The following is a 15313-nucleotide window of genomic DNA, read 5'->3' on the forward strand; positions in this document are numbered from 1 at the left end:
CATGCATTCTGACACGTTTTATTGCCACTTGTATTGATATTGACCTTGTTTAAAGCACACATAGAGTGCTGCACTAATTGAAAGAAAAGCCTCGTGTTGCTTGGCCCATTAACATGCAACATGCGGGGGGCAGGCGAAAGAAAAGCGAATTGACATGCCGCAACATGCCTCTTATCATGAGGCAGCAATCACAAGAGTGTTCGAGTGTGTGTGTCTGTGTCTGTGTTACTGCTTCTGTTTCTTTGGGGTTCGTGCAAAGAAATGTTTATCATTAGCAAAATTAAAATCAATGAAATTGGCCATAAAAATTCGATTGCCCCCTTGAGGAGGAGGACTGCACTACTGCGTGGGAGCCTCTCGGAGGTGACTGCAAACGTGTGGCACATAAGTAATTGATGATCATCAAAACCGAGGAGGGAGAGAAATAGTTTAGTTTATTTATTTCAGCACTTTCTAAACTTCAACTTCAACTGTGGGCGGTGATAGCCCCGTGACAGTCTTGGGTGGGTGTGGCCAATGGCCATATATCATGTAGATACCAATCTTCAATATATGTTCTTCTTGAGTTCCTGCAACAAAAAAAAAAAACGAAAAATCAATTGAAATTCTTTGTGCAAAATTTGTTTGGCGAATCTGGCCGATGGATGTCGGTGAAATAACGGTTAAACCCTCGCCTCAGTGGGGCAACGTGCGTGTTTTGCCAAAAAAAATATCAGAGCTGAGCTTGTATAGAACTCGAAGGAAGTGTTCGCCACGTATGCAAAAAAAAGAGAGAGAAGTGTATACAAATTATTTTCTAAGCGCGTTTATTGCTGCTGCTCCACTAAACGACAGGCGGCGACGTGCGACTGTCATTGCTGCCATCAAGTTGAGGCATTTGATGTGATCGCCACACGACAACAAAAACAACAACAACAACAACAACAGCAAGAAGAGTGAAATGATATCAACATTTAATTAATTTAAGTGCTGCACTAGAAAGTGTCGCTGCATCACGTATACGCACTGCACGACACATTCTCTCTCTCTCTATCTCTTTCCCTCTATTGATGGGAGGGGGTGTTGAGGGGGATCGACGCCCACGTGTCCAGCGACTTGGGACATTTTAAAATTTGAAAAGTGCTCATGATATTTTTCCATTGCACTTTGATTTGCATTTTAGAAAGTTACACGTGTTTCCCATTGCATTAAAATACAATAAGAAAATCCACCAAAAATACCAAAAAAAAAAAAAAAAATAACAAAACGTTCAAAAGAAAAGAAAAAGTCAAAGTCAAAGTCTGAAATTAAGTCTGCAATTTCTACAGTGCTTCCATAATGACCATGCTGTGCAGCAATCCCTCCCCCTTCCCCTTGCAATCCCCTCTATGAGTAAATGTTTGCCCCACTCCATTCTATTCATAATTTCATTATCATAATTCCAGTCATGTTTTTTTGCCAGCACCAGCAAAAACTCACTTCACTTCACTTCACTTCATTTCATTTCATATATAGAATTTCTGCTTAACACGTCGCCCTCTTGTCAATCGCTTTATCTCGGCACGTTTTACACTTTGTTCGTCTGTCTGTCTGACTGTTTGTCTGTTCCTTCTGTATTTCAGCCAAAAGTGCAGCTTAAATCACTTTGTTGCTAAGTGCGCAAAAAATCCATGTTGGTATTTTAATGATCATGCTCGAAGGCTTTACAACTACTTAACAGCAATTTAGCTGCCCATCTACCATATATGGGTGGATAGTTAAAGATTACGACTCTTTGGAGAAGGTGCTGCCAACTTTTGCGTCTATCATTACCAAATATGTGGAAGGTATGTGTGATGGAAAATTTCAGTTTTCTTTTAAGGCTTTTATACTAATAAACTGAGCTTGTTTTGGCTTTATTAAGCAATGAAAAGAGAACACAGGATTTTAAATAAATAATGGAGAAAATTACTGTAACATAAAAATTTTAATCTATAAAGAGATCTATAAATCTATATAACAAAGAAACGAAATTACTTTTCAAAGATCAATTTAAAAAAATGATATAAGACTTTGAATAGAAAAGTTGGTTTTGTTTATTTTGGCATTATGAAGCAGTGAAGAGAAAAAAAAAATTGAGAAATCAGTTTACATGGCAAAAAACTGTTGCTGCAGTCGGGTCTTAGTTTCTATGGCAAACAATATGAATTGGTTTCTACCAAATAGTATATTTTGCATCTAATAGTATATTGGTATATCAAATATAGCACTTAGTGTATTTTAGTATTTTCGGTATATAAATTCGGTAAATTTTAAAGAGTATTACCGCAATGTTTTGTTCTTATTGAACAAAGTAGTAAGTATCTCACAGACAAGCAGACTCGACTTGATATACTATAATAGCAAATTACTTTTTTTACTCTTTATAACCATTGCATTTACAAACTATGAGCTCAACTTTTTTACGATTAGCACCCATTGGCATCATATCTTCTCCTTATTTCCTTTTCTCTGTGTCACACTTCCAGGAAATTTTATGTGCATAGTTGATAGTCTGATTACCAAGAAAATTGTTTATCCATAAACATGTCTGCTCAGTGGTTCTCTTCTGCTTCTCGCACTCTTCTCCAGAGATTACACTCGAAAGATTGCCTCAGACGTGAGATTGCAATTTTATGTGTACCAAGTGGAGCTTTAGCAGCACTTAGAGAACTAACCAAACACACCTGAGATTGGCCAAAAAAATAATGGAGAATAAAGAAGAAAACACTTCGTTAGAGTTCATTGCCATGGGCAGAGAGTGCGAGTAGAGAAGCGGAGGAGAAGAAAGGATTATGCAACAAACGAAATATCATCATGTTGTGGCTTTCACATAGAGACCAAAACAAGCGACGCTTATTAAGGCGCATTAATAATTTAGAATGGTTTGCTACCATTTCGCGCACTGGTCGACATACGTAGCTTGTGCCTTTGCCTTTTGCCTTTTGGCTACACGTACCGGGTATTACGCGTCAATTATGAATTTCTAATTTAACGAGTTTATTTAATAAGTCTGTTTGGTGGCGGTGTTCCTCCTCAGCGCCCTTCGCTGCTCCCATCCCACTGTTCTATCAAAATCACGTACAGTGCGCACACACAGCAAAAAGCGAAAGCTAACTGAGGCCATTGGCATCGGAAATAGCTAGTTGCCATTAAAGTATACGAGTTCGAGCTAGTAGTAATTTTATAATTTTTTCTTATTAATTACTTTTGGAGTTTCGATTTGATTTGTGTTGTACACACAAACTGCTGGCGCTAAGAATAACGATTATATGAGTGTTCCAACGTCTCCCAACAACAGCATGTTTATTTTACGGGCGGCAATTCAAAGTGGCATCTATCTGTGGGCTTTGATCTTGTAGACTTGCTGGAGAAGATTGAGTCTTTTAAATATGTCTGGCATAATAAGCAGGCGGCATTTGAGTATGAGACAGGGTTCAGTTATTTATGAGCACTCCTTTAAAGTGAGTACAAATAATACGAAACTGATCAGTGTGTTATTTATATGAAGTTAAGTAAAACTTCATATTTATCACTATAGTTTTTTACACCATTATTTGAAGCAAATATGATTGTACGAAAGACCTATTTTTAAATTTTTGTAGGTTAGCAATAATGATATTAATTAGATCATATGTATTATCACAATAGCAAAGCAAAGTTTACAAGTGAACGGAAAGAATTTTATTTTAAAATGTGTTATTAATAAAAATCTATTAATTAAAATAGAAAGAAAATCAATAATCTTAAATTCGTTATTTGTCGCATTTTAAAATTTGGTTCTCCTGTTGTAGGATCATTTGGACTGCTTGCTGCACTGCTTTACTTTCGTGCTTAGCTTGGGTGCTTGGCTTCCACCACATGCGTTCCACTAAGTTCCACTGGCATCCACGTCACGTTTACACAGCACAAGCAGAAGCAAAAGCCGCGGCAGAAGCCGAAGCCGAAGTGGCAAAAGAAACAACAAAAACAACAACAACGTGAGCATTTGCCATTGCCATTGTAATTGTGATAGTGAGTGCGATCGTTGTAGTTGTTGTTGTCGCCTACATTTCTTTGCCGCACGCACCTGTAAGTGACAATGTGTACGTGTATGTGTGTGTGCGCGAGTTGTCGTTTGTTGGATTTTCTCTACCTTTTGCATTCTTAATAAATCAAAGTGAAGAATATATAAATTGGGCGTCGCATTGGTTCGTCGGTCGCAGTTCGTATTTGGAAGCCAACGGTGCCTCACAGGTGTGCGAGTGCAAGCTTTGGTTTACTCTATATAGACAGATCTACACAGATCGCGTGTGACACATACGCCTGGATACGCCAAATTGGATTAACACACACATACGCCCCGACACACACACATCTGTATACAACTCACGCTTTAAATCGATCGCAAAGGATTATTATTATGTGCATTAGCAATTAAGTGGAAAGTGCAAAAGAAGGCAATTAAATTCAAAAAGAAGAGTTCTCGTGATATACAAAAGTGATAAATATATATACATAACATATAACTGAACAATTTGTGCAACATCATGTGGAAGTACATTTGTGCCCTGATCTTCTTGAGCGCCTGCTGCAACGCGGGACCACTCAATCAACAGGTGGGTGATGGATATCGAATTTGATTCCGATTCCGATTCGTTTGGGTTGCAATTGCAGACGACTTCCGTTCGCTAACGGAAATCGAAACGGTCAATGAAAAACTGTTAATGAAATGTGCCTTCTGGCTTGCCTTGCCTTGTCGAGGCATAGTCTGAAATTTTAATGGAGTTGACTTAGTCATTCCATACTCAAAAAGTGTCGTCGTCTGCTGCTTGTGGCATTTGCATAAGCCTGTCTTCACTCAGCTAGTGCTTAGTTGGTATGCCAAACGTTTAGCCTTTTAACGGCTAACTGCAGCGCTGAGGAGTATTTTTAGAGACAGCTGCAGGTTCCCTTCTTCTACTTCTGTCTATTTATGGCTGACAAACTATTTCGCCGGCTTTGGATGCCAACAGACCATTCTCTTTGGTTCCAAGATGGGCAACGCACTTGGCAATTGGAATGAGACTCATAAAGACATCGAAACCGAGTATTTGGTGCTAATATCGCACGGATAATGAAACAACAATAGCGAACAAATAAATACATTTAAATGTATAATTTTTATTTATTAAAAATTGAGCGTGATGAGTAAATTGTGGCAACTTCAGAAATGACCCGTACTTATAGATAATATTTTCAGAAAAAAAGATAAATAAGACAACATGATTCTATTCTTTGAGAAAGTATTAGAATTTTTATAAATCTAGTAAATTTTCATGTATATAGAATCGTTCCACATAGTATTCATATTTACTAAAATTAATTAATAGTATTTAATATTATATATTATATTACAAGTAGAGAGAAATGTTATTTCTAAAAAAAAAAATATAGGCATCAAATTAACTTCCAAATTAAACATCTTGAAAATTGCCAAAAATTATCTTCTCATAAATAATTATAAAACTTAAAGTTTTGCTAAATTTGCCACGATCACTCAGCAAACATTGTTCATAAAATCCACAAATATTCCAGAAGCTTCAACCAACTTCAACTTCAATTCCCCCGCCAAAATGTTTTTGCTGCGTGACTGAAAGCCGCCAGCTAGATTGTCCAAACTAATTAAAATGCATAACTGAAGTGTACATATAAATAACAAATCGATATGGTTAAAAATATGATGTGATAACATTCAAGCGATTCAACCGAACCATTCGAAAGTCCAATCGATTTGCAGCGTTGACCAAAAAGGTTAACCAGCTGCCAGGTGCGAAGTGCACACAAGTGAGGGAGGAGGGTCCCAAAAAATAGATAGTGATATATAGGGAGGGGGCGACATTGGGTAATTCAGTTTTCACTTAACGCCAAAAACTAGAACACAAGTGAAATTTTGTTTCGACTGCCCTCTTAGGCACGGTTCAGGTATAAAGACGTCACGTCACGTGCTGCGTTGTGATTCAAATGCGCAAGTTGCGCATGCGTCGCACGTAGATCGTTAGCTGAATGACCGCCTGTTGGGTTAATAATAATATCTTTCCTATAATTTCTACTCAGAGGAAGAATATGCCCATAAAGGCACGCGAGGATAGCGTTGTAATGTCTCAGGAATCCCAGACGCAGACGGAGACGGAATCAGAAGTGCAAACGGAAGCGGAAGCTGCTGCTCCCTTGGTGGGCACTTTGACGTTGCCCAGCAATGCCACTTCGATCAGAGCGGACATCACGGATAGCTTTTCGTGTGCCAACAAATCGTATGGCTACTATGCTGATGTGGAGAACGATTGTCAGATCTTCCATGTCTGTCTGCCAGTGACTTACGCTGATGGCAAGGAGAACACCTTCCGCTGGAGTTTCATCTGCCCTGAGGAGACTATCTTCAGTCAGGTAAGCGTATAAAACTTTCTTTCTTTAACTATATTAACACCTTTACTTACCTAGGAATCATTCACTTGCATGCGTCGCGAGGACATGACAATCGAATGCGAGGAAAGTTACAGATACTACGAGCTGAACAGCAACTTTGGCGTCTCCACCGAAGAAGAGAAGCAACCTGCAGCGGCAGCCTCCGAGAACGAGCAGATCGATCAACAACCTGAGGAGAGCGAAGCTCCCGCAGCACCTGCCGAGCCCGCGCCCGAGCCCGTCGTTGAACCTGCCAAGCCCGTGAAGGTGCAGAAGCCCAAGCCAAAGCCAAATCGTCGTAAACCCGCTGTCACCTACAACAAACCCCAAAGAAAAGCACCTGTTCCTGCCACTACAGCACCTGTCGTTGAGCCTGTTGAGGCAGTTGAATCCGAGTCTGTTGCTGTTGTTGTTGCTCCTGTGGCAGCTAAGCCAAAGCCACAGCGTTTCAATGCCAGACCCAACAAGGAGAAGCCTCAGACCCTGAAACCTGCCGCGCCCATTCGCAACGAACTCTTCAATGCCATACGCAAGCGTCCCGCTATCTTCAACAAGCCCACCTCAAAGCCAGTCGAGGAGAGCGAAGCAGCTGTCACCGAGGCCATCCAAGCTCAAGCGGAGCTGAGTGAACCACAGCCCACTTTGAAGCTGCAGACCATGTTTGTGGACACGGCTCCAGTTGTGCCTGTGCAGGTGGTCGAAGAACCTGTGCCTGAAGCATCTGAACCTGTGGTTGCCATTGCACAACCTGAGCCAGAGACTGAGTCAGAGCCAGAGCCAGAGCCACAGCCAGTGGAGATTGCAGCTGAGCCAGAGCCAGAGCCAGTTAAGACTGAGATAGTAGCTGAGCAAGATGCCCCAATTAAGATGGAACTGAATGAAGTGCAACCCGTTGAAGCCTATGAGGAAATTCCTGCTGTGATTGCCGAGACCTTGGAGGAAAAGCCACAAGAGATTGAGCAGCCAGCGGAGCAGCCTGTGCAACAGCCAGCGGAGGAGCAGCAGTCAGCTGAGTTGCCAGTAGAGATTCCAGCTGAGATTCTAGTAGAGCAGCCAGCGCAGCAGCCAGAGGAGCTGCCAATAGAGACAGAGGAAAAGTCAGTGGATGAACCAGTGGAACAAATTAAGGAACAGACAGCTGAGCAGCCAGTGGAGGAGATTAAGGAACAGGCAGCTGAGCAGCCAAATGAGACGCCTGTTGAAACGCCAGTTGAGACTCCAGTTGAGACACCAGTTGAAACGCCAGTTGAGACACCAGTTGAACAGCCACAGGAACAGGAAGCAGAACAGGAAGTCCAACAGCCAGCTGAGCAGCCTATAGAGCAACCATCACAGCCAGAAATTAGTCAAACCATCGCAGAAGAGCCTAAGCTCGAAGCAGCTCCAGCTATTGTGGAGCCCAGCAACTCCAACGAGGAAGCCCTGAATAACATTGAAGCTTTGGAGGCAGCCAAGCCAGCTGATGCGCCCGAGAGTCTGCCCGCAACCCCAGAGATGGCTCAACCAAGTCCTTTGGTGGAAGAGATGCTCGACAACAGCGGCAACATTGATGAGAGCATGAAGCAAACAGCTGGTGGCTTCAAGCCTGTGGATCCTGCCATGGCCGCCGAGGCAGAGCAGTTGATCACCGATTTTCTGAATACGCTGCGCAAGCATGAGGAGAAAACTGAGACTGAGTTGGCCAGCGCTGCCATGGACATGGCCGAGACCATTGAGCAGCAGCCACAAGCACAAGAGAGCGAAGTGAAGCCAGAAACAGAGTTGCTTAAGACACCAGAGGAGCAGGCAGACAACGTATCCATTGAGGAGCAAAAGCTTCCAGAGCCAGAGATCATCGACAAAAATGCTTCCGTTGAGGAACAACTGTTGGAAGGAGACACCGAGCCAGAACCACAACCCAAACTGAAACTGACGCAGGACTCTCCTATTTACAACATTATGCAACTGAATCATCTGCCCGCTGACTATCAAATTCCAGTGCAAGTGGTCTCAATGCCAGAGCCAGTAGAGGAATCTAAGCCAGAGGCCGAGTCTGAGACAGCGCAAGAAGTGATTCAGGAGACAGCACCTCAATTGCCAGCTGAGCCAGAACAAAAGCCAGTTGAAGCTGAGCCTCAGATGAGCTTGGCCACAGCTGCCTATATGCCACCCATCAGCATCGATGACATTGTGGAGCTCGTCAAGGAGCGTCTCGATCAGAATCCCAAAAACGAGCAGCTCGCGCCCATGGAACTAATCCTCACACCAGGTGCTGCAGCTCCCATGGCGTTGATTCAGAGCAACAGCGAAGACAAACAGGAGACAGAGCAGCAGTCGGCACCTGTAGCTGATGAGGAGACAGTGCAAGAGATTGCTCCTGAGACTTCTTCAGCTGTTGAGCCTGCTCCCGAAGTTGCCTCAGCTCCCGTAGCTGAGCCCGAGCCTGAACCCGCGTCGAGTGCTGAGCAAGAGGAAGTTATCCTACCCATTTACAAACGCATTTCCATCGCTGAGCCCAGCATGTCCAAGGTGCAGACGGCGCCCGTGACAGTCAGCAAAGTGGAGGAGACAGAGCAACAGTCGGATGAGCTTAAAACCCAAACCAAAATGGATGCACGCAAGCGTCGTTTTCTGTTTCGTGCCGATGCCAGCTAGGGAGCAAACTTCTTTCTTTGTGAGTTCTCCTCAAAGCACTACAAAAAACCCGCCCACATCGCCCACATCAAAAGCACAAAACCATTAAGCCGAGGTCCAGTCTAATCCCGGAGGCAACTCCCAACTACTCGACTGTCCAATTGACTCTTCGGCTGTCCCACTCATTTGCACCTAGGCAAACTTTAATGACTATTTTTTGATTTTCTAGTTTTATGGCCATTTCTGCACTTCTCAAAAAAGCGCACACGAGAGTTGAAATTTTAAGTTTAGCATTGTTGTATCCTTTTGCGTTAAACAAACAAACAAACAAATACAAAACAAAAAAATTGAAAAAACTTTTAAATAAAAATCTTAAAAAATTAATCAGGTATGTAATTAATATTTTTTTGGTGGGTGGAATCTTCCACGTTAGCCATCTCCATCGTGCATTGGTTTGAGTGTTTGACTTTGGCAAAATGAGCATTCAACCGCTGAACGATAGAGATGGCTAACTATAATACGACCTAAACAAAAAAGATTCGTCACACTAAGCATCATTTATAATAATCACTTACTGAAGAGAAACTAAGAAAACTTAAATTAGTTATTAGCAAAATATCAGATAATGCTAATAATAAAATACATACTATAACTATTAAGTGATTAAATAAGAAATGTAGAATGGAATAAAATGTTAATGATTTTATTGAAAAAAATAGTTTAAAAAATGAATTAATCTCTTAGTTGAGTGACGTCCAAATACGTTGTAGATATTATGAACTGATGAGCTGTTAAATTGCTGAAAATCAAGCTGAGACAGAAATTAATTCAGTTATGATAAAAGGCACTTAGAAAGATCACAAGGCAACTAACCTGTTATGTCGGATATTGGAATCATTTGGCCAACAATGATACTGGCGCAATATAGACACAACATCATTAAAAATAAGTAAGAAAGCTATCAAATATACTAAATAATTATACCGAAAAAATACCCAACTATACCAAAAGTCATATTAGTTATAAATATGTACTATAACATTCAATATATACCATAGAGTTAAAATTATTCCAGAAGGTCCAGTGGACTGATAGACAGACAGGGATAGGCGGATAGGGATATAATGTCTCGAAAAATTCATAAGACATAAGATACAAATGGTTACATCTTGTGACTGTATTTTAGTTTAAAGCAAATCACTAATTATAATGCCACACTTTAAAAACATTCACGTTTCAATCACAGCTTAAATTGATGATCAAACAGCATTAGAAATGCTAAAGAACCAATCTGTCTTCATTGCTAGCTTAGTCAATCTAATTGGTAATTGATTGTAACGAATGTTCCACTTTTATTTTAAATGACTTTTATGGGTTTTTGTACTTATCTTTGATAAGCATTTTTGGGAAGTTTAGTGTAATAAACTTGAACTAACAAAATATAGATTATTAATGCATTAGTAGACTTTGAAGAATTTTAATTAATGTTCTTGTTGTCAAGTAATTAGATTAATGTCCTATTTCAAATGCGTCCTGAAAATTTAGTTCAGATCGGATATTAAATATGGAAGTTATTCAAGAAAAAAAAAATCGCAAAGGCTTTACCAGTTCTGCAATTCTGATCAAAATGTTGCTCCCTAATAATTCAAATTAAGCAAAAAAACGCAAAAACGCATAATGAGCTTACATATTATGAATTCAGAATTGACAAATCTACACAATGTATATGGACACTCACTGAACAAATTTGAACATTTTAGTTAAAACCTTTTGGAAAGTTCAACTTTCTTTCGAAAAGTGACAAGGGGACAACACTTGCTAAATATAGAAATTGTTAGAAAAATACGAACAAAACACTCAACATATTAGTATCAACACATAGTAATAACTTGATGAAGTAATATTCCTTTTGAATTTTATTATTTAATAATTTTTTTGTGGGAGATATGCCAATTTGAAATTGCATCGCAAATTTAACATTTAACACTGCACGTATTGTCTGCTTGCAACAGCTTACTTTAACAGCTGTTATTTTAACATTAAACTGTTAAGTTAACATTTTAGGTATACAATATCGCGATTTGATCATTTCTCAACATGGTAACATTAAAACAACGGAAATTTGAATACTTGCGAAAAATGAGTTTTGGCCACGAAAACGGGTCAAATTCAACATAGTGCGCTGGTTCCGGTCAAAGCACTTTTCTGGTGACCGGCAGCGTGCATAGACGCATATTGGCAATTGTGTGGAAAATTTTTGCATCAAGACACAAGAGGTTAGAATTTTCTTGGTGCATTTGTACTTGGTAAGAATTGATAGTAATAGATTCTGGTAGATGTTATTTGCTTATTGTTGTTGATTCCGCAGGTCGTTTTCGTTATTTTCTTGGCCTTGTGATTTGGCTCTTTTTTGAGCGCGACAGTGCGTGAAGCAGCGACACTGAGCGCCATCTTTGCTACCGCGCCAGCGGCCAGCGAAGCGCCATATTTACCGCTGCACTAGCGGCCAGCGCAGCGCCACTGAGCGCCATATTTGCCGCCGTACTATCGGCCAGCGAAGCGCCAGTGAGCGACACCGTCGACATCTTTCTGCCGAGCAGAGCGCCTTATTGCGCCGGCGTAGCGCCAAGGCATCTGCTTGAGCCGCCAGCGCAGCACCCCTGCGCATCGTCTTCTTGGCCAGAATCTGCATCTTTAATCTCAACTTTAGTCTCATCAACTCATCTCATCAAAATCTCATCTCATCTATACCCCTCATCTGATCATCAGCGACTAGTTCGCATATATAAAATAGTGTGTGTGTGTGTTAAAAGTGAAGATATGAAAAATTAAAACCAAATTTAAAAAGTTTAAAATGATGCGCTACATTGTTTAAAACAAAATAGTAACAAAATATTAAAGCTTGAAATTTAACAGTGTAGCGCCGCTCAGCACAATTTAAAATTAAAATCTGTTATTAAAATTTAGTAGTGCTGAATTGCAAAAATTGTACAAAAAAATTGAAAATTAAATTATGTTAAAATTTGGAAAAATGCATACAAAGAAGTTAAAAGTTGGAAAAATTATTTAAAAATTTAAAAGTTCATTTGTTCACAAAAATAGTTAAAAATTCAAATTAATATTAAAGCGGTACTTCAATTGCAAAAGTGTAAAATTAATAACGAATTGGAAAACAACAAATTAAAAAGCAAAGCGCTTCTATATTGTACCAGTTTAAAAATTACAACAAAATAAAAAGCAAAGCGCTGTTAAATTGTACAATTTTAAAATTATTTGCAAATTAAAAGTAAAGTTTTTTATAATACTCATTCCATGAATTAAAATTAAATAGATGATTTAAAACAAAAGCGTGAACAAGTTTACAGATAAAATGAAAAGAAATGTTATTTAATAAATTAAGTTATGTTAAGTTAAATCAATGAATGAAATGAATTAAAAATCAATGCCAATTTTTTTTTTTTTTCTAATTAGCTTCTTTATTTAAGTATCGAACCAGTACAGCAAGAACAAAATAGTACTATAACAACACAGGTACAAGAAATGTTTATGTTTGGGCCAAACCTCATATTAGTTTAAGGTGTTTCTGAGAAGTTCACTATTGGGTGAACGTTTTGGCGAACCCTTGACGCTTCAATCGCCTCAACGGTCTAGCTGGTAGTAGTCTCCTAGCGAGTCTGTTTTTATGAGTTAGCAACCTATCGCTATATCGGCTTGTGTATCTGCCAATCTGCTCCTCTACAGAATGTATTTTCAGATCGCGGTGTAGGGTGGATCCTCTCACGTACCAAGGGCAGTTTGTAATTCGCCGTAACACCCTATTCTGCAGTACTTGGATGCATTTGTAGTTTGATTTGGCAGCAATCCCCCAAATCTGCATTCCATATATCCAGATTGGCACTATGCAATGTATACGTATACGTATACGTATACTGCTCTTTTTGCTCGAAGAGACATTTTGCTTCTTTTGTTGAGCAGCCAGCGCAATTTCTGTAGCCTTTGCCCACAGTTCTTGGTGACAGCTTTTAAATGTGGCGCAAAAGTGAGTCTCTTGTCTAGAACGATACCAAGATATTTTGCAGAGGTAGGTTGTTCCAGTGTCACGCCTTCGAAGTGAATAGCTGGAGTGGTGGAGATTAATCTTTTCAGCGTAAAACACGGGTTAACTGTTTTTGTGGAATTAACCTTCAGATTCCACCTTCTGCACCAAGCTGCCAAGCTATCCAGTTATCCTTGGAGTCCGTTTGCAGCTTCTACGCTGCTTGGAGAGTTGTATAATACCGCAATGTCGTCAGCATAAGTTGCAATGAGAGCCTTGGAGGGATCTTCCATATATGCACCCATTGGGATGGGTAGGTCATAAGTGTATAGGAAGTACAGCAGAGGTCCTAAAACACTACCCTGCGGGACTCCAGCTCTCATTTGGCATGTTGAAGAAAATGAGTCTCTAACTCTGACCTTGAATTCGCGTCTATCCATATACGATTTTAAGATTCCGTAGAATGGAGCAGGTCGCACCATTTTTATTGTACACAGAAGGCCATCGTGCCATACTCTGTCGAAGGCTTGTTGCATGTCTATAAAGACTGCGTTGCAGTACTCTAGGTCATCAAACGCTTGCAGGATATGTTTTGCGAGCCTGTGAATTTGTTCCACTGTACTGTGCCCTTCGTGAAAACCGAACTGGTGCTCCGGCCAGATGTGACGCTCTCTCATGACATCATGGAGTCTATTGGCAATAAGTCGTTCAAATACCTTCGATAACGATGGGAGCAGGCTTACTGGTCGATAAGATTCTGTTTCAGCTTCTGGTTTGCCTGGTTTGTGAATCATCACAATCGTAGCCATCTTCCACTGCTTTGGAAACACCTGTACTCTTAGCATGGCATTGAAAATGTTAGCAATAGAGAGTATAGCCTTCATTGGCAAAACCTTCAACGTGCGATGGCATATCCTATCTATGCCAGGAGCTTTTTTAGTATTTAATGATTTGATGACGTCACATATCTCCTCAGTTCTCACTGGCTTAATGGGAAGTGACATTTGCAGAGCCGTCTGTAGATGGTGTTGCGTGATCCTGACCTGTTCCGTTAAGGGAAAATCGAATGGAGTGATTCGAGCTTCTAAGTGGGCTGCAAACGCATTAGCTTGTTCTTCTTCATTTCTGGCAAGGCCACCACTAGGGCACTGTACTGGAACCTGCCTGAAGGGTTGTCTTTTCAAGGCTTTTGTGCATCTCCAGAGCGAGTAGTTAGCGTCAACCGTGTAGTCTAGTGCTGCCAGTTTTTGCTCGAAGAAATCACTTCTTAGCTGCCTTAACATAGTTTTCAAGTGCCTTGTATTCCGGTACCACATTAATCGATCCCAAGGGTCTTGAGAACGGATAGCACGTATTCGGAGGCGTCGTTTTTCTGCAAGAAGCTGTTTGGCTTCCCTTGTGAGGCTAATTCCGTATTCGATTGCATCTGGTTGAACGGAAGGTGGAGTTGATGCCGCAGCAGCCCTGTGTATGGAGTCAGTCAGTATGTCAACTGCCTCTTCTATGTCATCTCCAGAGTCCAGGGCTCGATTTAATTGTAATGAGCCTAAATGCTGTCTAAATGCTGGCAAATTAGTGCGTTTAGTAATGAGCCGCGGAGAAGTAGTGACGCTGATACTGTTTGTGTTAACAGTGACGACAAGCAAATTAGCAAATCAGGAATTTCATGGTATAAGGCAAAGTCAATGCAGGTAGGCGTGTGTTTGTCAACATATGGGTACCTTGTGGGAGATCCTGTAGCGAGAACTTTGGCACCGCAAGCAGCGACGGCTTCAGAGAGTTCGCGTCCTCTGGGTGAGTTGTATGTGTCACCCCATATCCAGTGCCTAGCATTCCAGTCTCCTCCAATTAGATATCGTTGACCGCTAGCACGAAGTATATCAATGAAGTCTCTTTCTTCAATTCTATTTCTTGGAGGGCAATATATAGCACTAACCTCCATATCTCCTAGTTCAATAGCAACTTTAATTGTTGATACTTGAGTAGTAAGTGTCTCGATAATTCTTCGAGGAAAGTGGCGTAGAGTACTTCTTACTAAAACAGCTGCGCAGCCTCCACTGTGATTATTGTTCGATGGCTTGTAGGCGGGATAGAAAGCATATCCAAAGATTTTAACTGTCTGTCCTCGGTTGAGCCTAATTTCAGACAGCAGAATGATGTCAACGTTATTGCTGTGCGCAAAGAGTTCAACCTCTTTGGCTTTCCCAGCTATGCCGTTAACATTCAAAATAAGAATCTTTAGTG

At 40.6% G+C, this 15313-nt stretch overlaps 1 protein-coding gene across 1 annotated transcript; it reads left to right on the forward strand.

Annotated features, from left to right (window-relative positions):
* Positions 1–4181: 4181 nt before the first annotated feature.
* Positions 4182–9415, forward strand: LOC133844223 (titin). The gene is made up of 3 exons (XM_062278128.1): positions 4182–4595; positions 6073–6402; positions 6457–9415. Exons 1-3 carry the CDS (start codon positions 4527–4529, stop codon positions 9052–9054), a joined length of 2997 nt encoding a protein of 998 aa, XP_062134112.1. The 5' UTR covers positions 4182–4526; the 3' UTR covers positions 9055–9415.
* Positions 9416–15313: the final 5898 nt, after the last annotated feature.

Source organism: Drosophila sulfurigaster, chromosome 3 (genome assembly GCF_023558435.1).
Source record: "Drosophila sulfurigaster albostrigata strain 15112-1811.04 chromosome 3, ASM2355843v2, whole genome shotgun sequence".
NCBI classification, from domain to species: domain Eukaryota; kingdom Metazoa; phylum Arthropoda; class Insecta; order Diptera; family Drosophilidae; genus Drosophila; species Drosophila sulfurigaster.